General features: G+C 37.1%; 1 protein-coding gene across 1 annotated transcript in view; it reads right to left on the reverse strand.

The window, feature by feature from the left end:
• Positions 1-27,811, reverse strand: part of LOC136250696 (uncharacterized) — a 178,047-nt gene that overhangs the window by 43,089 nt on the left and 107,147 nt on the right. The window contains exons 23-29 of the mRNA XM_066042925.1: positions 23,657-23,803; positions 10,399-10,475; positions 9,848-9,952; positions 2,986-3,049; positions 2,411-2,490; positions 595-760; positions 477-542 (exon numbers count right to left, since the gene is read on the reverse strand). Coding sequence (XP_065898997.1) covers positions 477-542; positions 595-760; positions 2,411-2,490; positions 2,986-3,049; positions 9,848-9,952; positions 10,399-10,475; positions 23,657-23,803 — 705 coding nt within the window. The remainder of the gene's footprint in view (positions 1-476; positions 543-594; positions 761-2,410; positions 2,491-2,985; positions 3,050-9,847; positions 9,953-10,398; positions 10,476-23,656; positions 23,804-27,811) is intronic.

Below are 27,811 nucleotides of genomic sequence, written 5' to 3' on the forward strand. Positions count from 1 at the left end.
GAATTTATCACAAGAAACAGCTAGTGATTTCAAAAATAATAGTTAATAAATCAGCTTACTAAACTCATTTGCTAATCTCATCAACTGCAGTTTACTGGTTTTGTGGCTATCAATTACGAGTTTATGGCTTCAATGAATGCGCTATGCGCTATGTACACCGCCAAGTAATTACATGACGTCATATATCGGGGTTGGAGGGATTTTTTTTCCTTACTTTGGCCCCTTTTCTGTTACACCTTTTCAGCTATAAGTCACTAAGTCTAAGTCCTTGAAATTAGGTTAGGTAATCCTAAGGCTGCAGCACATGTTGCTGCAGACCTTCAGTGCTGGTCACTGTAAAGCATTAATACAATATAAAGTATTGGTTGGCATCGGGCATTTATAGCTTTACCGATACTGCCAAAATAGGGCCGATACCGATACTAGTATCGGTATCGGTGCATCACTAATAAAATTAATTACAAACACACACTCACTCTAGTAGTTCCAAATGCAATGCTAGCAGCAGACTTTAGCTTTGTGAGTAAACGTCGTTTTGGTACCTACATATGTAGACTTTTAAATAATACATGATATATGTATACAAACACAGACATTGTGGCTTGAAAGTATTTCTGATGCAGTAGAGTATTCATCTTCTTGCTTGTTTTCAACAAGCGGTTGTTTGTCAACTACACTTTTCTTCTTGTTTATATCTCTTTCTTCATGTTTCAGCTGAGATAATCTGTTGAATGCTTCAATCCCAATAGCCACTAGTAAGCTACATAATATTATAAAGATCATGTATGAGAACATATATTTAAATACATGAACTATAGGTAAGGATAATTAAAAATTCTAATTGATGAACTATTCATGTCTTTACTGCATGCCACCTTGCCCATGTCTCAGTTGTATTTGTGTTGCTTGTAGTAACAAAGGTCTGTTGTGCTACATCTTGAAACATTAACACCAAATGTGACTGGATCTACGAAAACCGTTCTTATCGCCCAAGACAGGAAGTTAGATTTTTTCACACAAACACAAAGCTTAATGAATGCACCATCAAGTTTCACTGCCACAGTCGACCAGAGTAAAGTGGTCTGCTTTTGCTGGCTGCTTTTCTAGAGCACAGTGGCGAGCCGTACGAGTGGTCTGGGGTCTTGATGGAGCCCTGGCCAACCAGTAGGTGGCTGTGTGTGGCTGTACAGCTCTGTGGTGTTGGACAATGACCTGTGCTGTAAATTTCCTTTCATTTTAGCCAGTTCTTAGCCCTGAATGGCCTATAACTTGGCCTAATTCATCCCAGCACGTCTCTTTTCAATTTTTGAACACCATCTTGCCCGCCTTCCAGGGCCCCCGCCTCCCACCCTTCTGGAGCTCGCCCGATACAGACAACCTCGGTTTAAAAACTATCTAAAATGGCGGGAAACTTAGCTGTTGACTACTTCTTCAGTGGATGATCAGGAAGGTAAGAAATTGTTGTGAAACGTGTGAAAATTTGGTATGCGTAGCTACCACCATTGGCCAGCTACAACACACAGAATATTTAAAACCGACGTTTCTCGATACTTTTAAATGGGCGATAAGACCGGTTTTCCCAGAGACAGTCACAAATATTAAACAAGAGCACTAAATTAAGTTGCAACAATACTGATGTGCTTTTTTGAAGTTTGTACAAAATTCTGTCAAATGCTACCACAAGTGAACTACTCCACCTGAATTCAGCTTATTGTGTTGCTTACTTTTACAAAATGCAGCATAACAATGGACATACATGTGTTTGCAAGTGATTAATTTATGTGTACAGTTTTTTTGTTTTTCATGTCTGGCAATATTTACTTGTGTTTCTGTCGCCAAGAGATGGCCCTCAGTACAAAGTCACATCACACCACCTTTCAGATCACAGCCCCTTGCTGTTACTGATACATACATGCAGAATGCAGTCATACAGTATCATAACTGGCCTAATACAGCACAGCCTTTTCATTATAGCCTTATATTTTCTGTTCACATGCATTCAGATTTGCACAGAGACATACACTTTTCCAAACACAATGTCAAGACACCAGAAGTCTCAAAACTGCTTTGAGTTTTGAGGTTAGTACTGTGTTTACAACTTAAGTATGCATAATAGTACACTTGGTGTAATTCTGAGACTACATAGTCTGACATATGTATGTCATTGGATAATGTATATGTACATACACAAATGCAATCCAGTAATTAAATCTTTTATAAAGGCCTTAACTAGACTTTTCCACCTACCCAGAGAGAGTAATGACTTAATGTAACTTTAAAAACTCTTCGGTAGACTACACTTGTCTGCATCATGTACATATCTATCTAGTTACTACATACAAATGCTTGTATCTAATACACATACATGCTACAAATACACGAATACATGTACACATATGGGTTTTCATACTTCATAAATAATAAGTTGACAATAATATAGCATGAGACAAAATAAACCGCAGAAAACGTTTGATCAGTCGCTGTTATCACCTAAATAAAAGTAATAATTTTATACATGTGTACAAGTATGACCTTTATATGTGTGCATACTATACTTTACTTATGTAGTTTACTTAAAGGGGCTATGCACTCAGATTGCTTACATCATGAATCCATTCAAGTTTATGATGTAATCGTAACAAAATACAGCATTACTAGTGAACACGTGCACCATTACACTGGTGTGATTTTATGCTTGAGGTTATGCTGCCGGTCTATTAAAACGATTATAAGGCCAGGTGAGATAGCTTACAATGTTTCCTGAACTGCCTAACATAGCAACACAAAGGTGATACATTGTAGTAGAGGGTATGGTAATTCTGAAGTGAACCGCTTAGTTTTATTGCAATAACACTGCTAAAATAATGCATAAAATTCATGATTTCAATGCCAGTAAAAACTTAAATGGCTTCTTCAAAATTCTTGAGCGCATAGCCCTTTTAAACACGACCAAAAAATATTGTGCATTGTTTAACACTCCCTTACAGAATTCATCACATCATGCCAGTTGTTGGTAGTTACGATTTGGAACACTATCAGCAATGAGCATCTAAAGATGTATCACACAGTAGACTCAATGTAATAAAATATGATTGATAAGATAAATGATTCATAATTAGTATTATTGATACAGAATCCACAGTTACTGTAGCTATGGTTAGTTTTTTTCATGGGCTCCTGGTTAATGCTAAATCCATAAAACTTTTATCCTTGAAAGTAAAGCAGGTTCACTGATATACTGTATGCAAAAACTAAAGGAAGAAACATGTTAGCAAAACTAAGTATAAAAAAAGTTTGTTTCAAAATCTTCTTGTCATACAACAGTACAATACATTTATAACATGATTCGATACTTCTCTATGCAACAATAAATACATACAGTTGTTGTACAGGGGTGTATGTAGCTATATCTATAAATGGGTCATTCCATGCCAAATCAACATGAAATTGACATGACCTCTTCTGATTTTTATATAATTTGGTACACACAAAGATTCAATTGAGAAACTACTCCACACCAAATTTCAGACCATTTGACTAATTACCTTTGGAGATATGACCGCTCAAAGTTTGAGGAAAATACTTGATCTGATTTACAGGTAACCATAAAAACCATCATAATTTGTGCTTGGCTTGACCTATGAACTTGTGGTTTGCTTTACGAGAAAGGATATTAAATTCTCTTTGCAATGATATATATGGTTTGCTATTTACTTCAAAAGTAATGTCTAACCACAAAAAAGTACGTTTTTCTTTGATCTTAATTTCCAAAGAAAAGGTAGTTTTAATTAACTTCATATTTTGGATACAAACTACTTACATGCATACCTTTCACTACTGTAAGTTTCAAGTTGGGACAACAATCAGAAAGTACAATACAGGGCCAAATTCTTATGTGGAGCAATATAGCATGCAATATTGAAATTTTATAGATCATAATTTTCCTAGTAGTTATTTGTACAAGTTTTGTACTTCATCCTGATATGTATATAACAGCACTAATACCATACCTGTTTCACTGCCCTTACAAAAGTCTCAATAGTAGCAGTGAAATTTATCCCGTATTTCACTGGTAGCAGTGAAAAAGTTGTAATTGCAATTTCATTGGCTAGAATTTATGTTAACAATTAGTGTTGACACGTGTTTAGTATAATATACATAGTGACAAATTGCGGACATAGCAACGCTAATGCACAGCATGCGTATAAGCAGCGAGTATGGTATTAACTGGGAATAGCATGGGTATAGCAGTGAAATTTGGGATAAATACCACTCTTGTTGTATTGGAAATGGTAAATTTCCAATACAACACTCGTGGTATTTATCCCAAATTTCACTGCTACCCATGCTATTACTAGTACAAACAGAGCAAACCAAGAAGGGACAAATTGGCTAATAAAAGTTTTGCAAAAAACTATAGGAAAATTACGTAAACAGTTCTGAAGGTATACATAATTATTTTCGTTACAATCTTTATGGGTACATTGGCAACTGATAACACAGAACTTGTCATTTAACAAAAGAATTCTGATGTAAACACATTACTGTTCTACATAACCAAAAAATTCAATTTTCATAAAACTAATTAATTAAAACTATACTCTTTTATTTTGCTTTTATGCAAAGCATCAAAAAGTTTACTTACTTTTTGCATAGACTACACATGCCTTACAAGTCCCTTTTGTGATTAAGACTGAAAGTACTTCAGTGGAAGTATGAAGACTTTATTTATTTGCTGTCATAGCGATGTAAACAATAGATGATGTAAGCAATAGTCTGTCACATATAAAACAGATAGGAAAGTGCTCTATAGCTATCAATTATTCCTTACAATTATTTTGAAGCATGGCACAAAAGCAGTGGGCTAATAGTTGTTGTAATTCTTTTAACAATCAAAGGCACAAGGAAACTAGCTTAAGACCTTGGATGGGTGCAAAAATTCTTACTCTCACTCTTGAAGAGAAGATATGTAGTAACTGTACAAAAAACTGTCAGAAAATGGAAATAACACAGTATGAATCAAGCGACGATGATTTTCAACATCAGGATCTGGAGAGCGTTAACAAAGGCTTAGCTTTAATTGGAGAATCACCAGTTGTAAAAAATAAGTTACTACCAGGTGCACAGTATCCTAAGAAAAAGCTAGATAAAATCAAAAGTGATTTTCATGAATCTATACTTGGAGGTAAGGTTAAGATGACAATGACGAAAGTGAAGCTGAAGATGAAATTCCATGAAACAGAAGAGAAAAGTATAAAGGTACAAATTTTGACTCTACTTCCAATGAGCTGGAGCATCAAAAGAATAGAAAACGATCCAATTACATGGTTCGTAAAGCAAAAAGCTTAGTTAAATCAGGAGGCATTTTATCCACGCCTAACATAATTCAAGGCCATGGTTCAAATAATGACGAAACAATTTTTCTTTTAGATTTCCTAAAAAGTAATCATTTTTGAATTGAAATCCTCTGGTCACCAACTTTAATCGAGACACAATCTTTCTTGCTGGGCATCATTCGACTGATATCATCAGACTCGTAAAAAGTTTGAACTAGAGGTTTACCAGCAATTTAAAGATCAATTTTTCACTGAAAAGGTTAAATTTGCTGAATTGCGTCTGAAAAAGAATTGTGTTTTAACTGGAGGTAGTGGGACACATGCTGTATGTCTGCTCCATCCATCAAAACACAAAATTGATGTTGATTGCTGGTAAATTGGCAGAGCTCACTGCTAAATTGGAAATTCACTTAAAGCATTATGCTCACTGTGTTGCACTTGTCATAAATATTATGTAATACACCACAGCCTGTTTGTCATTTAAAAACTTGTGAATATTGACCAGGAATCTCAAATCTCAAAGATTACTTAAATGAAATATTTGATGACAACTTTATTGATACTATCCAGTACAAGTAGTGGGTGTCTGTAGACAGGTCAACATTGGAGATGATCACTAAACCTGCAGATGACTTTGTAGACTCATTTTGTGACCAGATTAAACTTTTAATACCTCATTCATTCATTGCCAAACAACAGTCCCTTTATCAGACAGATACCATGTTAAACCTGATGCCTGGTCATTTTCTAGTAATATGCGACTTTTCAGAGAACCATTCCTTTGTATTGCAAGATGCAGACAAGCATTTCATTGGAATAATTCACAAGCAACATTGCACCCATTTGTGGCATACTACAAAGAATCAGGAGAGTTGCAACACATCAGCTTTGTTATTATCTGATTGCTTGTATCATGACACTATTACTGTACATTTATTCCAGAAGCATTTAGTGCAATTCCTTCAAGAAAAGTTTTGAAAGTAGACAAGATAATTTATTTTTCAGATGGATCAGCTGCCCAGTACAAAAACAGAAAAAAATTCTTGAATCTGTGTTATCACAAATCAGATTTTGGAGTACACGCTGAATGGCATTTCTATGCTACATCACATGGAAAAGGACCAAATTATGGAATTGGTGGCATCGTAAAATGACTAGCTGCTAAAGCAAGTTTACAGAAACCATATAATTCTCAAATAATGACTCCATGTCAACTCTTTGAATGGGGAGCTGAAAATTTAACCAGCTTGCATTTTAAATACAGTACAACAATCGACTACAATGAAGAATACTTAGAGGAAAGGTTAAAAGTAAGTAGAACTATTCCTGGTATACAAAAACTCCACTGCTTTATTCCATTAGGCAATTCTATCATTCTAACAAAGAAATTTTCAAACTCATGTGTTGGTAAAGAGGAAAAAGTTACCCTTGTGAGTAAGGATGAAATTCCAGTTGATAAAATTACAGGATTTGTCACAGCTGTGTATGAAAAGAAATGGTGGTTGGGTTGTGTTCTCCAAGTACATCAGGATGACAGAAAAGTTAGCATTAATATATTAATCCCTAATGATCCATCACCATCATACAAGTATCCAGCCAGAGAAACAGATAGCTATTTTAGTTTCTATTGATGATATCCTCACAAAAATTGACCCAAGACCAGTTATGGATGAATTTATACTATCTCAAAAGAACAAACTAAAGCAGCCACAGAGCAATTCAAGTACATGTTAAAAACTACAAGTTAAATTACCATGTTTCTTCAGATATTAAAATTATAATAGTAATTTATCATATTGCTGCTACATAACACTTAAAATGTATCTTAAAAACAATGTTGTCACTGATGTCCCAATTTGAAACTTACAGTAGTGAAAGGTATACATGTAAAGAGTTTGTATCCAAAAAATGAAGTTAATTAAAACTACCTTTTCTTTGGAAATTAAGATCAAAGAAAAAAGTACTTTTTTTGTGGTTAGACCTTACCTTTGAAGTAAATAGCAAAACATATATATCATTGCGAAGAGAATTTAATATCCTTTCTCGTAAAGCAAACCACAAGTTCATAGGTCAAGCCAAACACAAATTATGATGGTTTTTATGGTTACCTGTAAATCAGATCAAGTATTTTCCTCAAACTTTGAGCGGTCATATCTCCAAAGGTAATTAGTCAAATGGTCTGAAATTTGGTGTGGAGTAGTTTCTCAATTAAGTCCTTGTGTGTACCAAATTATATAAAAATCAGAAGAGGTCATGTCAATTTCATGTTGATTTGGCATGGAATGACCCAAATACAATAGTATTCGTTGCAATTAAAAGTTAACATAGTGAGATTGCATGGTTGACCAACTATAGTTGTTTCATGTGCATTCACTGTGGGCTGCCACAGAGATCAGCAACATATACAGTGTGAATCTAATTACACAGCATGCATGACATGATAAATTTAATTTTACTTCAGTTACTCCAGAACTTTCTTCACAATTAGCATGGAGTATAAAAGCCACAGTGACAGTGAAAAGGACATAGCAACTGTTTTTCTACAGTGACAACGGAAAGCCACAATAGAATCTGCATCAAACCGCAAGTCTAGCCCTTAAGATAGTTCAACTGAGGCAACTCAGCAGAAAACTTTTACGTGGCTCAAGTATTAACTGAACAGCTGAATCTTTTAAGTGACTTCCTTACGTTCACTCTGCCAAGCATGCTCACTGCCATCGTCAGGAAACAAATCTGCCTAGTAAAGTGATTACACGAACATTTTCACCTACCTTGCACAGTCATGCAATGGCCCAGCAGTACCAGCGGACTGCAATGCTTTAAATGGGCGATAACCCCACCACTTCTCACATATAACAGCAAGTTGAAGATACTGCAACTTCTCACTCAAATTTTGGTCAGCTAGAACACTCCTCCCTACAATGGACAACTTTATACCTTAACACATCACAACCTAGTTGTCAACTATTCTTCAAACTCTATCACAAGGTGTCTTCGCAAAATTCATTGACCGAGGAAACTACTAATTTGCCAACTGCTATGAGTACTTCAGTTACAGAAGGGTGATCTCAGGTAAAACCAGCTGCACTCCAAGTTACTGGCAATGAGGTGACTAACAATCTTTTAGTCAATCATGAAGCCTTATTACCACCTTTGCCTTAGTCATTATTGAGTTACACTTGTCTAAAGGCATTAGTAAGCAAGTAAGTAAGTAAGTAATCAAGTAAGTAAGTAAGTAAGTAATCAAGTAAGTAAGTAAGTAAGTAAGTAAGTAAATAATCAAGTAAGTAAGTAAGTAAGTAATCAAGTAAGTAAGTAAGTAAGTAAGTAAATAAGTAAGTATGTAAGTAAGTAAGTAATCAAGTAAGTAAGTAAGTAATCAAGTAAGTAAGTAAGTAAGTAATCAAGTAAGTAAGTAAGTAAGTAAGTAAGTAAGTAAATAAGTAAGTAAGTAAGTAAGTAATCAAGTAAGTAAGTAAGTAAGTAAGTAAGTAAGTAAGTAATCAAGTAAGTAAGTAAGTAATCAAGTAAGTAAGTAAGTAATCAAGTAAGTAAGTAAGTAAGTAAGTAAGTAATCAAGTAAGTAAGTAAGTAAGTAAGTAAGTAAGTAAGTAATCAAGTAAGTAAGTAAGTAAGTAAGTAAATAATCAAGTAAGTAAGTAAGTAAGTAATCAAGTAAGTAAGTAAGTAAGTAAGTAAATAAGTAAGTAAGTAAGTAAGTAATCAAGTAAGTAAGTAAGTAAGTAAGTAATCAAGTAAGTAAGTAAGTAAGTAAGTAAGTAAGTAATCAAGTAAGTAAGTAAGTAATCAAGTAAGTAAGTAAGTAAGTAAGTAAGTAAGTAAGTAATCAATCAAGTAAGTAAGTAAGTAAGTAAGTAAGTAATCAAGTAAGTAAGTAAGTAAGTAATCAAGTAAGTAAGTCAGTCAGTCAGTCAGTTAGCAGAAAATTCACTAAATAAAAAAAGTTAAAGGTTTTGTAGAAACTTATTGGAAGCATTTTGGGTTGTACTGAAGGTACTTGGTTATATCTACCCAATGCTGTCGAGGCACCAGGCATTAAGAAGCTGATTTTTGGGTGATATTTGGGCCAGAAAAACCCAAACCTCCATGATCCATAATATGCAGTACTACTATACTGTAAGATAATAGAGAATCAAGGGTAAAGCAATGCAGCTAACAAATACTGAATATACAAATATATATTACATCATCATTTGGCTATGACTATCATATTGTCATGGCAAAATTATAATTAATGGTTCCCCCAAGACATTAGTGAAAAAAAATGACAAAACATTCTTTTAAATGCTTGTGAAACTACAACTTCATGAAACTCTTCCAATGCAGCCAGTGATTGCACAGATAAGAAACAAAAGTTGCTGCCATTATAAAAGAAGTCAACCCACCTCAGTACATAAACAGCTACTGGTAGCCACACTTATAAGTGTGGCACTAGCTAGTATCCCAGTTTTTATGTTGCATTATAATACAGTCAGGATCTAACAACTTACTTAAAATCTTTAAATCCTAAACCACATTCATAGGCACTGTATGATAGCACTTGGGTTTCTGGTTCATCATGAAATGCCTCCATACCAACAACAGCATACAAATACCTAAAAGACAAGCACTTTTAAAACATGTCCATGCACAGGAACTGTATGCATTTACATACTTTATCCTAGGTTCACTCATGTGTGGCTAATATTCCTATAATTTAAAAGCCCCCTATTATTATCATAATTCTAATGCTTAGAAAAGCAATTTTAAGTGGCAAGAAATGCTTAAAATATTACATAATTAAGACCTACCGTATTTGTATAATTTTAGTCTAGAGTATAATATTCTCTAATCTTTTTTCTAATTATGTTTACAAAGATATGCTTATCTGTGACATGAATGCCACTATGAAATGAATATATATATATACAATGTTTTTGTTCATAGGTTCTACATACGTATCTTCTCCATACAATGCTTGCTATATTATGACAGTTACTACTAAATGTGTTATACCCCATGCAATCACATTACAGAACATAAAATGGAATACATTACATACATTAAAATGGCAAAGAGAGTGATGAGATCCAGCATTACTGGAATCAGATATAAAAATAGTATCATTGCTCGTCGAGTCTACAAAGAACATGAACATAATAGCATACCATAAGTTACAAGTGTCTGTATGTACAGACCATACATTGCCCACTATTTCCAAAAACAACAATCTCTTACATATGTATGTATGAGTATGTGACATTATTAAAAGCAAAATCTGCACTTTGAGGTTTTACATGCAATGTACATGGTCCATACATGCAGCTGCATAATTGCGCCAAACTAGATGAAAACATATAATGTAGTCTAGCATTTGAAATTTCCTATGGTGCATTCATGCACCTATGATGCATTAGTGCACTGCTGCATTGCAAAGTGGGAAGAGGCAGCTTTGTTTAACACAGGAAAAGTATTATACTAGAGTGTATACATTTCAATCAACTTAGCCAATGGTATGGATAATTAGGAGCCCTATTACGTAACTGCTGATGTTCAGGTACTAGATACATGATACACTCGGTAGTACTGTATAGTAGGGATCATGGAGGTTTGCACTTTCTAATAAAAAAATATTGACCAGAAACCAGCCTCACATTACCTCCATGGTACCTTGGCAGTATTGGTTAGGCATAACCAAGCCCAAAAGTGCCTTCAGTTCAATCTAAAACACTTCTAATAGGTTGCTACAATTTTTTTTTTATTCAGCAGAATTTTTTATTGACTGGCCTAACTGATGCTTTCAGACAAGTATAACTTGATACTGACTAAGGCTACAGGCTTAAATTTTTCACTGTTTGACATCACTTCAGCCCAACAGATGCCCTTTAGCATACTGCAGTACTACAACGCATGTTTCATGGGCTTACTTGTGTTCTCCTTTGTGTCTCAATTATCTTTGCTAACAGTGCAAAGTGCAAACTCATGGTATCATCGCATGATGGGTTCTCTATGTTTGTAATGGGAATCTTCTTGAGTTACAGGATTAATTTTAGTGGTCCTTCTCATAGTGTTCTTTATTTGTAATGCTGTGAAATGGGCTAAAAACGAAGTGTAAGGTCACTTCACTAGTGAAGTAATTAATAGTTGAGGTATGTGTTCTGAGCCTGCAATGGCACCGTTCTTTCTTCTAATCTGGTATGCGTGGGTTCACCAGTCTTAACTAGTGAGTCTTAACTAGTGAAATGAAAAATTATTAATTGAAGTAGGGTTCCAGCAATAAAAAGTAGTGGAACAAGAGATCATGGTAACTATGAGGGAAAATCCCTACCTGGCATTGCAATGTGGGAATTGGCATGTTCTGGAATGCACTAGTTTTGTTAAAGGATAACTATAAAATACACATGTTGCTGTGACTGCTGTATTATTAGAGTATCTCGATCTTGCTACTCAACTACACAATAAATTCAACTGGGGGCATAGTACAATACCTTGTTTCCTGTGGAGCTAGATTGTTGAGTGCATGGCCTCAGCACTGATTATTAGAGGTATCATGGCATGTTTTATTTGTTAAAAGGGACATGCACATTGCAATCATTTTATAAGCCCAGCTGAGCTGCTTCAAGCACAGAAGGTAGAACCACAACCACAAAAGGCACATCCTTCCTGTGAGTTTGGTGTTGTAGCATAAATAGGTGGCTGTGCACTGTTTTGTTTTGCCTCTAGCCTTGTGACTGTGGTCAGGCAGTGAGGCAGACAGACTAAAGTACAGCTTTTTTTTAAATTCTATGTCTGGACGCCTGTTAGTGTTTAACACTGTAAATGGAGTAAGACTATTCCACAAGTATACAAAAAATTTGAAATTTTGAACTAGAATAGGGACCATAGTACATCGATAAAAAGTACTGAAACATGCTGGAGTAGTGCATGATATTAAATCACAGTGAAACAATAAGATGTGTTAATATCCCTATTGTGCTCATATACACAGTAGGGATATAACACTTCTTATTGTTTTACTGTAATTTAATATCATGGACTACTCCAGCTTGTTTCAGTACCTTTTATCAATGTGTTGTAGTCCCTACTCTAGTTGAAAACTGCAAATTCTTTTGCATACTTGCTTGTTAACTTTTTTTGTAAAATAAAATTATACCCATGCATACCGCATCAAAAGAAAGAAATGTCACTGTGTGCCCCAGCTATCAATTATCATCTGAAAAGTGAAGTGTCCATTACGTTTCATTGTCAGCCATGTTCAACCCATTACACAGCATTACAAATCAAGAACTGTTCGAAAATAACCTCTGCAATCAAAGTAGCCACTATGAAAATTATGCCATTACAAAGGAAAGCTATCACATGCTACTGCCAAATTGACACCTTTTGCCTGTCAGCAAAGATGAATGGGACACAAAGGAGGACACTGGTAAATCCATAAAGAATGCATTGTACGTACTGTGGTATGCCAAAAGGCACGTGTCTGGCTGAAGCAGCATCGAACAGTGAAACAATTAAGCCCGTAACTTTAGCCATTATCGAGTTACACTTGTCTGAAGGCATCAGTCAGCCAGTTACTCAGTCAGTCAGTCAGTCAGTCAGTTAGTAGAAAATTCCGTTTGATGGAAGGTGCTCCCTGACTCACACCACCCAGCTGTGAGTAATACCTAGTTGTAACTTATTAATCAGTGACTTGGCAATAAATTAAAATACTGTAATCTATTTAAAACAAAACTGTCACTGTCTAAGCTGCCACTATCAGGAGTCTTCTCACATGTGATCCTTGCTCTCGTAAACTCTAAAATGCGGATGTCCAGACTCCACAACTTCCCTCTTCTTTTCTGGATGATTCATGGGAAAAGCCACTTGGTTGTATCGTGCTAGTGGGTGGACTATTTGTCCTCTTCTGGTGACTGTGACATTAGCAGTTTGTTGCTGTTCATCACTCGCTAATGACTGATTAGTAGAATTTGATTAAGATTTCTTCCTGATTTGTTTCCTCCTCCTGGCTCTACAATGACCCTTCCATAGTGTCACTCATGACATCTGACCATTATAATGTTAAGTGACCAAGGAGGACTGACAATTGACAGTAATTAATACGATTCAATAATAATAAAACTACAATCACATGTGTGCCAATTAGATAGAATACAACTACACATGTGCACTCTAATATTACATACATGCATATACTAATATTACACCCCACTTATGGGTTACAAAACAGTGTTTAGAGTTCGTCTTGAAACATTTGAGGAGGCTTGACAACTCTGCCAGAGGATGTAGTAACTGGCAACGGCTCTGTGCTATGAGGTGTCATGTCAACTGTCACTGAAGAGTTTACAATGTCATTGGACTGTTTTTCAGAATTCGGTAATTTTCTAACTGACACCTACTCCTTCTTATAACGATCTCCTTCTTATAACAATACCGGTGAGTTCATAGGATCTCACTCCTACATCAGCCTGTACAGTAGCAGACATCTGTTTACTAGGTAACCATAGTCTGTCACCATGGTTGAGAGATGTTAAGGAATGAGCCTTATGCCTACGGTCAAAGTTATTCTTTTGTTTGTCATTAGCCTTCTGCTCTCTCTTTCTCAGTATTGCAAAGTCTGGTACTGTAGGCTTTATCATTTTTAAAGACATTGGTACATTTGTTCTTATGGAACGACCCATTAGAAGTTCTGCAGGACTATATCCACATGCTATTGGAGTAGCTCAATAAGCCATTAAAGCAAGGTAAGGGTCTTCAGCTTTATCACTGCACTTCTTCAATAAGACCTTGATTGTTCTGACGGTTCTTTCAGCCTCTCCATTTGCTTGGGTGTACTTGGGACTGCTTGTCATGTGTACAAAACTAATCTGTAGCAAACTTGGAGAAAACCACTGCAGAATGTTGTGGGTCATTATCTGAGATAATAACTTGTGAAATTCCATGTCTAGCAAATATTGATTTTAAAGGGTTAACAACACTACTGGCATCAGTGCTGCTAAGTTTAGCAATCTCAATGTAATGTGAAAAAATAGTCAACTACCAATACTTACTTTGAAGTATTGTACTGAAACAAATCAGTTCCAACCCGCTGCCATGGAAGTTGTGGAAATTGAGTAGGAATTAATGGTTCTGAAAACTGCACTTAAGCCTTGTATGGCATGCAGTACATCTCTTCACTTCCACTTCTAAACTTCTGCTGATTCCTGGCCACCAAACTGAGCGTCTTGCTCGTTCATGACATTTGGTAACGCCTTGGTGTCTACTGTGTAACTTCTGTAGTATATCAAGCTGTAGAGATTTTGGTATCACAATTCGACTATTTTGCATCAGTAGACTGTCTTGTAAGGAAAATTCTGTAGAAACTGAGTGAAAAGGCTTCAAATAATTGTTGAGTTGGTTTGGTCTGGCCAACCATCTTGGCAGTGTTTTGCAGGTTGTACACAACTGCGGTCATGATTCTGTTCATTTCTGATCTTGTCTAACATCTTATCAGTAGCTGGCAAAGTGTTCATCACTGTATTGACATAAGCATCAACTTCTGTATGAAATTCTGTGCCAGGAACAAGTGAAATACTGTACTGATATTTCATAAGTCGCATTCTGAATCACTGAATTCACAGAAGTAGTTTGTTACTGGGCTTTTGCCAAGTAGTGACACAAGTGCTTTATGGTCTGTTTCAATTTCAAGTCATTCCAAGGTAGTTGGTGAACTGCTCGCATGCCCAAGTCACAGCAAGAGCTTAGCGTTCTATTTGAGTGTACCTCTGTTCTGTGCTGGTCATCACTCGAGAGCTGTATAAGCCACTGGTTTCCACTGATCATTGGTCTGTTTCTGGAGGAGTGATGTACCGAGCCCATACGATGAGGCGTTGGCTGATACCTTAGTAGGCAATGAAAAATCATACAAGTACTAAACTGGAGTAGAGCTAAGAATACTCTTGGTGCTATAAAAAGCACTCTGTTGGGGCTGATCCCAAACCCACTGGTTCTTACTGTGAAGTAAATCTCACAAAGGCTTTGTAGCATCTGCCAGTTCAGGTGAAAATTTGCTTATTTGGTTGCACGTTCCCAAAAATCGTCTCAAGTCACTAAAGGATTTAGGTTCACTTGTCTCACAAATTTCCTGGACCTTTTCTGGGTCTGGTATTATTCCCTCATGGTCTATAACATGGCCTAAGAATTCGATTGAAGTTTTTGAAAACTATCACTTCTCACGGTTCAAAGTATCATGGCATTTTTGAAGCTGTTCTAATGTGGCCAGTAACCAGTTGTCGTGCTCTTCTTGACTAGTTCTGTGAACTAAAATGTCATCCATTAAGCAGATAACCCTTTCTAAGCCTTCTAGAGTAATGCTCATATGTTTCTGAAACAACTTGAGGGCAGATGAAATACCGAAAGGTAAACGATTAAAACAAAACCTGCCAAAGGGTGTTATAAATGTTATCACCCAAGATGATTGCTTTGAAAGCTCAACTTGTCAGTACCCTGAGTTTGCAACAATTTTGCTGAAAAGTTTAGCATGGCTTAACTGGGCCAGTGTGTGATCCACACACTGGAGAATATGTCTCTCTCGTTTGACACATTTGTTCGATTGTGTGAGATCTACACAAATACGTACCTTGTTGTTTGGCTTAGGTACAACAACAATCCCAGCTCAACAGTTATTAGGGCCTTCTACTCTGGAGATGATATTTTCTCGTTCCATTTTGTCAAGCTTGTCTTTAACCTGTGCCATCTGTGGTAGTGGAATGCATCTAGGGGAAGGGTGTTACACTGTCTGATAATTTGATGTCATACTCCCCCTGCAGCTTTCCCAAATCAGTAAAAAATTCCGGAAAGTTTGAAACCCTGTCTAACTTAACATCACCAACTTTGGCAACAAGGTTAAGGTTGGTAATTACTGACAGTCCCAGTAATGGTGTGTGAAGGTTTTTCACAACATAGATCTCTTCTTTCACAGCACAAGTGTCTTTTCGCAGTGTTTCTGTAAACTGTCCACAAACTTGTAAAGAGGTTTCCCTGGTCCTTGAATTCCTTGTGAAAATGTTCATAAAAGTGACTGAAATGGGGTGGCTACTAACTCTGGAATCACTGTCACTTCTGCACCAGTATCAATTTTGAATTCTAGCTATATGTCATTAAGATACAGGTTCATTGTCCAAGCTTTGCTTTCTGAGAAATTAACTGCTCCAAGAAATCTGTCTACTGACTCTTCTTCATGTGCATCACTGACTACATTGTCTATCTTTCTCCTCTACTTACAAAGCATTTGATAATGTCCTTTCTTTTTGCACTTATGTCAAGTTGCTTCTTTTGCAGGGCAGTACTGTCGAGGGTGGGAGGGTGACTTCCCACATCTGGTGCAGGTGTTGTTCTGAGGCACACGAGTAATGAGCACAGATTCTTGTCTTTGTAGGATTGCTACGTACGTTTCCACGTACGCATTTAAAATTACCATTTTGCATAAATGAACAATTACTGAAATATATGTGTTACTTTATGCAATCATTAATCATGGGCTAATACACCGTTCAGTGCTCTTGGTTTCTATTATAATATTCTTGCTGTCGCTTGGTGCTTTTTGACTGCTAAACTGTTGTGATTGTTTTTTTCAAGGTGAGGTCTGGGTCTAACTGCATTTCTCAGCGAGTCTAGCATCTTGTAACCCAACTATGATATGATCTTGTATCATTTCCTCTCGCAAGCCCCCGTATCCGCAGTGTTCAACAAGGTCATACAGTGACACAACGAAGCCATCGACAAATTCTCCTCCTTTGGTTGAATTTAGCTCATTCGTAAATGTTATTCCAACATTTAATGAAGTTTTTCTCAAATTTCCCTTTTACCATGTCATACTTCCTTTTATCGCTGTCTGATGGTCTGAAGGAAGTTAGTATGTCGTCTGCTAGGTCCCCCACGTGATAAACCAGTGCATTCACTTGAACTTCTGTCATTTTATCACTTAGGTCGCTAACTAGGCAATATCCTTCAAACCTTTGTATCCACTTTGGCCATTCTTCTGGGTTTGTGAAGCTAAAACTCTCAAGGGTGGAGATTTGAAATGAAGTCACCATTTTCTACTCTCCGTTTTTCTTTCCAGTTCACTTTGTTCAGCACTAGTTCCTGTTCTGACACCATATAATGTTAACTGGCCAACGAGGACTGACAATTGACAGTGATTAATACAATATGTATTTTATTGCAATGCAATAAATTGAAGTTAACATGCCTTGGTGTGGGCGTAGAATGGATACAGTGCAAAGCTACATACTATACCATAGTAAATGAAGCCAGCATCCTTTAGTGATAAACTAGCCTTTCGAGTAAAGTAATTAAATTCAGCAACACAGAATCCTTGAGTTGACTGTAAGGTCCATTAGAGAGGCATTGTATATTAGCAGTGCTAACACCACAAACTGAAATCAACACTTTTGTTTCAGGTAAAAGTTGAACCAATCTTGTAGGATACATGAAACGTAATGACGTCATAATGATTCATTGTAATAAACTGGTTTGACAGGTTTGAGATCACGAGATCATGCCATAGTACATGGCATGTTCGCGGACAGAAAAACTTTTGTCCTTGGTGTCACTGGAGAGTCGCTACTACTCAGGATCGATTTAGAGCAGAGTTGGTGAAGTCTAGCGGAGGCGGCATGGTGATAAACCTGGATCAAACGGACATTGTGGATGCTCGGCTGAGTGAAAGATGAGCAGGCAGAGCCTTCTACCGATTCCGTGAATGTTGAATAGGATTTTCTCAGTTAGGTGATGGTTACCGTTGATGATTCCTGGTGAGTCCATTCCATTATAAAACCACGTGCTGTTGCAGTTACAAAGTGTTAAACTATCATCAGTAATCGAAAACGAGCTGGCGTCTAGTTTGACACAACATATTGTTGTGACTAAGCGTTTTCAGTGTTTTCAGCAATTTAGCATTATTGTAGCATAGTGCACAGTTGTCTTACCTCCGCTCAAAAAACAAAGCCATCCGTCAGCCGCCCACGCATATAATTAGCATTTAACAAGCAAAAGCCTCTAATATGCATACAATTGGTATTTATCTACACTGGTCAGCAAATTTAGCTTTATTGTAGCATAGTGCAGAGTTGTCTTACCTCTGCTCGAAAAATAAGGCTGTTTGTCGGCCGCCCACGCATATAATTTACTGTTTAACAAGCAAAAGCCTCCCATATGCATACGATTGTACATATTGGTATTTATCTACACTGGTTGTAGATGTGCAGTTCAGCATACCATTCATAGTAAATTTCAAGATATAGACTATGGTTATCTTCCACAAGCCTACAGCCAGGCTTATCTACAGCCAGGCATACGGCTATGTTCATCATGGTCTGCACTTTTCTTAACTTTCCACATGGTAGGCAAGCACTTATATCAGTCCACAAGCACATTTTTTGTTGATATCTCATTTCTGTAATCTCACAGTTTTGTGACCAATGTTGTGACTGACCAACACTAATGCATGGACTGTTGCTACCTCATTGTAGGGTTGGTTACTGAGGGTTAGGGATGGTGTTATTGGGCACTTCAATACTAAACAGTGGCTTCAATAAATACCACAAGCTAGGCAGCTTATATTTGCTTTATGGCTTATTCAGCATGATATTTGCATGAGTGTTATTTGCATGCGTGTTATTGCATGCGTGTTATTTGCATGCGTGTTATTGCATGCGTGATATTTGCATGCGCGTTATTTGGATGCGTGTTATTTGCATGCATGTTATTGCATGCGTGTCATTTGCATGCGTGTAATTGCATGGGTGTCATTTGTATGCGTGTTATTTGCATGCGTGTCATTTGCATGCGTGTTATTTGCATGCATGTTATTGCATGCGTGTCATTTGCATGGGTGTTATTGCATGCATGTTATTTGCATGCGTGATATTGCATGCGTGTTATTTGCATGCGTGTTATTTGCATATGTGATACTTGCATCGTGTTATTGCATGTGTGATATTGCATGAATGTTATAATCACAAGCTATTATGGTTGCTGCTTGCCTCTTTGCTTATACATATGTTATTACCATTGTTATTACATGTTTAGCTTTATCTGTGATAGCAAGTATTTGGTGTTTTACAGGATACAAAAACTTGATAGCTTGTGCATTCAACTTCCTTTATGTGCAACCACTATGCCATCCAATGCCCTCAGTTCCCAACTTTTGTACATCATAGCACACTTTCTTCACACATTCTTCATACATTTCAGCATACAGCCTGCGTGATCACAGGACATCATTTACTAGTCTTAAGTATTATAAAATATTTCAACATGCAATTACAATCGGAAAACCTGTTGTCTCTCTGCCATGAGTGCTAACAGGTACATCAGCCTGCCTGTCTGCCCCTGTGACTGACGAAAGCTGATTATACTCTATACCAGCTGTCCTAAGAGATACTTATGGACCATCAGGATATTCTTTTAGGCTCCCTGTCATTCCTGCTAGCATTGGTGTCTCACTACACTCATTCTCTGATATCTATCAACCTTAAGAGATCGGGATGCTTTTGATGGAACAGTTGAATTACATTATGGTAAACGAATGAATATCTCTCAGTCATTTATCCTCAATAATGTATGAAAGGTGTTTGCAAGAGCATTGTTATTCCTCCTTCTAATGCAGATAAACCATGCATTCACGAGGCATGGTTTACTTGATTTATGTTTAGGAAGTGTAGTACTATTGCATTGGGAAAACAGTTATTAATTGCACATACACAGTAAATATTTGTTAATTGTACATACACACACTTGCATCACTATGTGGACTTCACAATATGGTTACGCAAGTCAATTACATGTGCTTTGGATTATCCGTGTTGAATTTTCCCATTTTCACTAAACACACAACTGATTTACACTATCTTTGCATATGTGATTCACTTATACCTCTTCTCCGAATATCTATGAGCATAATACACCAACTCAATACTCGCAGATTTCGCTCATCAGTAATTTTTTGGGAGCTATGCTGCGTGTTCGTTCCTATAACTTCTTCCAGTACTGTTATTGCAAACGTATCATTACATGCATGACATTGCAGGTGTGTTATTGCATGCATGTTGCTGCAGGTGTGTCATTGCATGCGTATTGTTGCACGTGTGCTGTCGTGCTGTGTTGGCATGCATGTTGCTGCATTTGCATTGGCATGTGTGATGTTCTGTTTTTAGCAATATGAGTATGATCTGTTCACTTCCATACATACAAGGCTACGAATTACATCATTAGGACATCAATATTTGATCCTGCTTGCAAGGATCTCCAGCTGTTTGCTTGTGTTTTGCTACATCCTACCAGGCAACGTAATCCCGTTGTATTTTGTCAATTGTTGCAATAGCGATACATTTACTGCAGTTTATTCCCTCATATAAATATATAATTTCCAGCTACCTATATACTGCATGCGTGTGGTCAGCAACCATGTTTCTGGGCTAGAAGGATGACTTGACATTCTGCTCTTTGTGTTGCCGATTCGCTTTTGTTATTTGTGGCCTTCGCAATACCCTTTTTGGTACAATATGTGTTTGAACTAAGAACTACATATCATTTCATTTCACATAAATCACATTCTGCTGCAACAAGCATCATTACTTATGACTGTTACATATTCCCAATGTGCATAATTTTCACCATGCGCGTTTTATAGGTATTTGCCCATTGGATATATGTATTGTTTCCCTTTATGTGTGTGCATTACCAACTAATATGGTATAGTGCTGCTATAACAGGGTGCTAGGGAACTGAGAAAGTTTGGGGAGAAATTGGGTGAATGAAGTGCTAATTATCTGTGCATGGCCAAACCAATTATGCTAAATTTAACTTATATGATCATTCATTGGTTGCTGCTATCACGTTGTGTTGCTATGCATATATGATACGTTGCTGCAATCTTGTACTAATTGGAACGCATATTTGCTTCGTGGTCAACTGTAAATCCAGTTATGCCATATCCACAATGCTTGTCTGTGTGGCTTGTGCAAAAGTTATTACACCCTACTCCAACAATTTCCTCAGTTGCCCTTTCCCCAAAGTACTTGTGTATAGATATCTGTATGAATGTTATTTGTGTTTTGTGCTGTTATGTATATTTATGGCAATGGTGCAATGTTATGTGGTAGATGTTTGCATGAGTGTTTGTTTGTTTGGTGTTGTTGCGTACACTTTATTGCTTTGTGAAAAATGTTATTGTGGTTAGAACTAGGAAAAAGTAGGCAATAGAGCTAGGTGCGGTGGAAGGGTGGTGTGTATAGCTAGGAAAACATTATAATTATAGTCGTGTCTATTTTGTATGCACACATACTAAATACATGGTAAGTGGTGATTGCACCATGGGGGTGTGCACTGCTCGAATATGCCGAGTGCACACTGCCCCACACCAATCAGCATGTTAATCAATAATAATACTACGATCAGATGTGCGCTAATTAGATAGAATACAACTACACACATGCACTCTAATATTACATACACGCATACACTAATGCTACAACCGTCACACTTAGACAACCTCTGTAAGGAGACATTCAGTTTTTCAGTATAAGAGTCTTTAACCTGCAGTATGACAGCATTAGTAGAGGTGACATTCAACATTCGATAAGGCCCTTTGTAAGTCTGGTCCAAACAGAACTTGAGTTCAACCTTTATCATTACTAGATCTGCACACACTTTTGGAGATTCCATACTAGTCCTATCATAGTGATGCTTCTGGTTCTGTTGAGCCTTAACAATGCACTTCTGTGCAAGCTGTCTAGCCTGTTTAAGTCCTTTATAAATAGCTCTTTAGCATGCTGTGATTCTATACAGCTGGCATTGATACAGTTAATTAGTGTGTAGAAATCCATACTAATGGGCACCCTCGGATCTTGACCATTTAACAATGAGAAGGGTGTTTCACCTGCAGATAAATGTGGTGCTGTCCAGTATGCAAACAGGAAATTCATCCCAGTTCTTGCCTCCTATGAACTCACTCGACAATTGTCAGCTGAAACATCCATGATAAACACACCACGAAACCATGGATCTACAGGGGGCTTTTACTAGATTTTCTGGGCAAAGGACACATCTCTGCCAAGTTGCCTTTCTGCTGAAAGGTGTTTAGTGAGTTCTAGGAGGCAAGGACTCGGATGAATTATTAGGGCCTGTACTGTTTGCATACTGGACAGCACCACATCCATCTACGAGTGAAACACATCAATCTGTATTGTATTTGCAGTGACATCATCAGACAAATTAACTTCTGTGATTCGTGTTTGATATGGACCAAGACGTGATGATTGTTGTAAAGTAACACAAAACACTGACTCCTGATTAGCCTCATTATCAACCTTTCTTTCCTCTGGTGACACTACTGCACCATCTATGTATGTTACAGTGAATCCCAAACTGGTTAAGGCATTCGTGCTGAAGATAACACCACAGTTTCTCACCTCTCCCTGCCATATTGGCTTACTACAGCTGAGCACATAGCAAGGAATTAGCTCACTTGTTCCTGTCTCCTCTACTTCAATTGGCAGTGACACTAGAGATATAGCTCCCAATGCAGTACCGCTTGCTCCAGTGGGCTGCACATCAAGAGGGAGATTATGAGCATAACATTGCTCCTTGGACCACTCTTGTGTCTCTTGAATCATTGGCAGTAACTCCTTCCTTGCCAATGTTATTTGGGCTCCATGGTCCAATAACTACACCTCCGACTATAATGTCTACCTTGTACGTTGGCCCCTTAGAAGATTACTGTATTCTCTAAGAGCTGCGCTAGATGAAGAGCTGAGGTGAGGAAGCTACTGCAGACTAAGTGCATTGAACCCTCAAACAGTCTGGTTTAGTTCCAATGCACAAGAAGGATGGAAGTTTAAGAATATAAGTAGGCTACCATGCACTTATCAGTGTCCTTCAAAGATCGCTGCCAGGTGGACCACTGAGGGACCACTGAAGAACCATGAGAACCAACGGGCTCTTTGGTCATCCTTCCACCAACAGTCAGCAGTAGCCTCTTTATAATGTTCTACAATACTGCATGCACTTATTGTTCCATTAGGGTATGGTATTCCAATCTTGTAATATTTGTACTTTTTATTTCAAGGGATCTTTTTGGAGGGAAGGCAGGAATTTTTCCCCTCTGGAATTTTCACTGCATACCACTGAACTATTATTACCATATGTATAAGACTTGATGAAAGACTTGATGAATATGAAAGACTAAGGCTTGATGAATGTTGACGAATGTTCATACAATCAAATAAAATATGCAGTTACTCCATAAATACTATAGTGTCTAACTACTATTTAATTCTTACCTGTGAAGAATTCAAAATTAATCTAGAGAAAATAGCCAAACAGGATACAACAACACAGACTCCTTTAAACAGCTCTTGGTCATCATGAGCGTTGGTAATATCACCATTAAAATACCATAGCACATTTCCACTGAATCCCAATATCACCTACAGCATTTATATACAGCATGATAATGTTTTTGTTTAAAGATTCAATTAAAACAAAGTGTACGTAACATTCAATTATTTTCAAATAAGGTAGAAAATGAGATATATTGTAGTTGATAACATTGATAACATAATGTAGTTAATTACATAATATTATTATGTAATTGTACTAACTGGTAATGTAGTTGATAATGAAGGTATCAAATTTAATACCATATGATCTGGTTTTATCACAGAGCACATACTAGTGTTAGCACTAAGTAAAGCAACCATTATTATTGTAAGACACATCATGTATAACAAAATTAATTGTTCTGAATCTATGCCATAGTTTCAGATGTGTTCAGTGATGTATCTTCTTAAAATATGGAAATTCTGCAATTTTTAAATCCAAAACAGCCAAGCTGTAAAAAAGGGTGCGGCCCCTTAAAAGCCATGGTGAATAAAGATGCGAAATCCAAGTTGGCACAAAGAAATGGTTGTGATGGTAGGTAAATTGCAAAAATTTTCATAATGACAACTCAGGTGAATTTGTTTGTGAATTAATTCTACTGGGTACCTTGTTCATAGCTGAACTCTCTACAAGTGGCTTGTTTGTAGCTAAATTTTCTACTGGGTGATTTGCTTGTAAGTGAACTTTCTACAGGATGATTTGTTAGAGTTGAACTCTCTACAAGGTGACTTTTTTGTATCTGAACTCTTTACAAGATGACTTGTTTGTAGATGAATTTTTTACTGAGTGACTAATTGTAGCTAAACTCTCTACTGAGTGGTGATTTGTTTGTAGCTGAACTATCCACACACACATACAGAGAGTTCAGCTACAAACAAATTATCTAGTAGAGAGTTCAACTACAAACAAATTACCCAGTAGAGAGTTCAGCTACAAACAAATCATCCTGTGGAGAGTTCAGCTACAAACAAATCACCTTGTAGAGGGTTGTTTGTAGCTGAACTCTCTCCAAGGTGATTTGTTTGCAGCTGAACTCTCCACAGGATGATTTGTTTGTAGCTGAACTTTCTACAGTGTGACTTTTTGCACCTAAACTCTCTACTGGTTGACTTCTTTGTAGCTGAACTCTCTACAGGTAACTTGTATGTAGATGAATTATCTACTGGGTGACTTGCTTGTAGCTGAACTTTCCACAGGATGACTGGTTTGTAGCTGAACTCTCTACAGAGTGACTTTTTCGCAGATGAATTCTCTACAGTGTAACTTTTTTGTAGCCAAACTCTCTACTGAGTGACTTGTTTGTAGCTGAGCTCTCTACAGGGTGACTTGGGGTGAACTCACTACAGGTTGACTTGTTAGTAGCTGAATGCTCTACTGGCTATAATATAAAAGTAAACAAAATAATCTGGAATTTTCAACTAGAGTAGGGATCATAGCTCATCGAAAAAAGTACTGAAACAAGCTGGAGTAGTCCATGATCACAGTAAAACAATAAGAAGTGTCATATCCCTACTGTGCATTTCCATTATTGTATCTTGAGCACAGTAGAGATAAGCACTTCTTATTGTTTTACTGTGATTTAATATTGTGCACTACTCCAGTTTGTTCAGTACTTTTTATCGATGTGCAGTCCCTATTCTAGTTTCAAATTCCAAAATTTTTTGTGTACTTATTTGTTAACTTTCTTTGTAAATAATTACTATGACTGGTGAACCCACGCATACCACATCAAAAGAAAGAAATGGTGCTGCTCAAAACAGCTGTATAATTATTTCCTGAAAAGTGAAGTATTCATTATGCTTCGTTGTCAGCAATGTTCAACCCGTTACACAACATTATGAATCAAGGCCTGTTCGAAGAAAGAAATGGCACCACGCGACACAGCTATCAATTATCACCTGAAAAGTGAAGTATCCATTACACTTCGTTGTCAGCTATGTTCAATCCGTTACATGGCAGTATGAATCAAGAAGTGTTTGAAAAGCACATTTGCAATCAAAATAGCCACTATGAAAAATACGGACGATTTCTGTTATGAAGGGAAGCCATCATGTACTACTACCAAATTGACACTTTTCGCTGTCAGCAAATATGAATGGGACACAAAGTAGGACACTGGTAAGTCCACGAAGAATGTATTGTACGTACTGCGGTATGCCAAAATGCACCTCTCAAGCCAAAGCAACATCAAACAGTGAAAAATCAAGCCCGTAGTCTTAGCCGTTATCGAGTTAAGCTTGTCTGAAGGTATCAGTCAGTCGGTTACTCAGTCAGTCAGTCAGTCAATAGAAAATTCCATTAAATAAACAACTTGTTGAAAGCATTTTGGATCAATCTGAAGGTTTGTTTGGGCTTAGCGTTACCTAACCAATACTGCCTCATTGTCGTCAGGGAAATTGAGGCTGGTTTTGGGGTGATTTTTTTATGGGTCATGTCCATACCTTTGTGGTCCCTACTATAAAGTACTATCATACTGTATGATATAGTCGACCTTTTTATAGGGTGACTGTTTGTAGCTAAACTCTCCAAAGGGTGATTAGTTTGTAGCTCAACTCTCTAGTAAGGCTGAGCGATATATAATTTTTGTGATATATCGCAATATATATATATATTGAAAGTATCAATATTGAGATATTTTGTTATAAACTATCGTGATACCATGCCTGTACATTACTGTCATTGAAAAAGCCATTTGTTATGCAGTACTTGGCTAAGAATCCTTGTAAGTTATAACTTGGTTATCCCTGCAGAGAGGTGTGAATACCATAACATAACCTCAAAGCATGTGTTACAATAACTGTTACTGTTTTACGGAAGTTGGAAAAGACGGATATGATCGGACGTGAAAACAAACGTGGCCACGGACATTTTCAAAAAGCACTTCTACATTTATATAATAGTCATTTTTCATACCTAACGTTGTTTTTACAGCAGTCTTCGCTTCCAGACCCGGGCATCGATCTTGTCATAGCGCTTTTCCATTTATAAGCACACGTACGAAGGACTATACCAGTATTCCACAGAGTGTCGAAGACCATATAGTGTTGTACACATGCTCTAAAGTCTAATACAGAGTTATATAATTGCAGAGATTAGCTTGTATGCCTCATGTAACTTAGCTTAGCAGGCCAAATCCACAACCTTACGCCTTTTAGTATAAGGTGCAGGCGGTTGTACCAAGTGTTGAGGGTTTCAAGGACCTGGCCTATGATATTAGGTTGGGACATGCCAGCTTAATCTCTATGACACTGAATTAGATTTCTAGAGCATGTGTACAACTATAGGTCTTTAGAGTACTAGTCTATCCTTCGCACATGCCCTTATAAAGGGATAAACATTATGATAAGATCGACGCCTGGGTCTGGAAGCGAATGCTGCTGTAAAAACAACATTAGGTATGAAATATAACTGTTTTGTAAATGTAAAAGTGTATTTTAAAAATATCCATGTCCATGTCCGCGTCTGCGTCCATGTCCGCGTCTGCGTCCATGTCCCACCATATCCGCCTTTTCCAACTACCCATTACTGTTGTTACTGGAAATAAGAATGATAGCGATTAGTTTGCTTTCACCTATAAGGGCTTCCTGCAGGAATCCTGAACAATACACTATGTAGTACCAGCTATAATTGACATATTATTTTGTAAGTATTGTGAACTATTCAGTATCATGAATAGTGACTTTAGTATTGATCGTGATACAAAAATGGCAGCATCACTCAGCCCTACTCTCTACTACTGGGTGACTTGTTTGCCTCACCACATAACTTGTTTGTAGCAGTCTATCTGAAGGGTGGGGGTGTTGTTCACGAATGATCATAATGGATCTGTTGAAGAAGAAGATTTGTCCAGTTGAGAAGGTGTTGGGAATAGCTGAACTCTCCACTGGGTTACTTATATGTAGTTGAACTCTCTATGCAGGCAGCATCCGGTTTATCTACAGTGTATTTTGCTGGTAGCTATTCTTTTCCTATGCTTTTTTCTTCAACAACAGTAACAGCATCAAATGAATGAAAACCAAAACACAATGAACTAGCTATTTAAATTATGTAAGTAA

The sequence above is a fragment of the Dysidea avara genome, chromosome 3, assembly GCF_963678975.1.
Source record: "Dysidea avara chromosome 3, odDysAvar1.4, whole genome shotgun sequence".
In the NCBI taxonomy this organism is placed as follows: Eukaryota; Metazoa; Porifera; class Demospongiae; order Dictyoceratida; family Dysideidae; genus Dysidea; species Dysidea avara.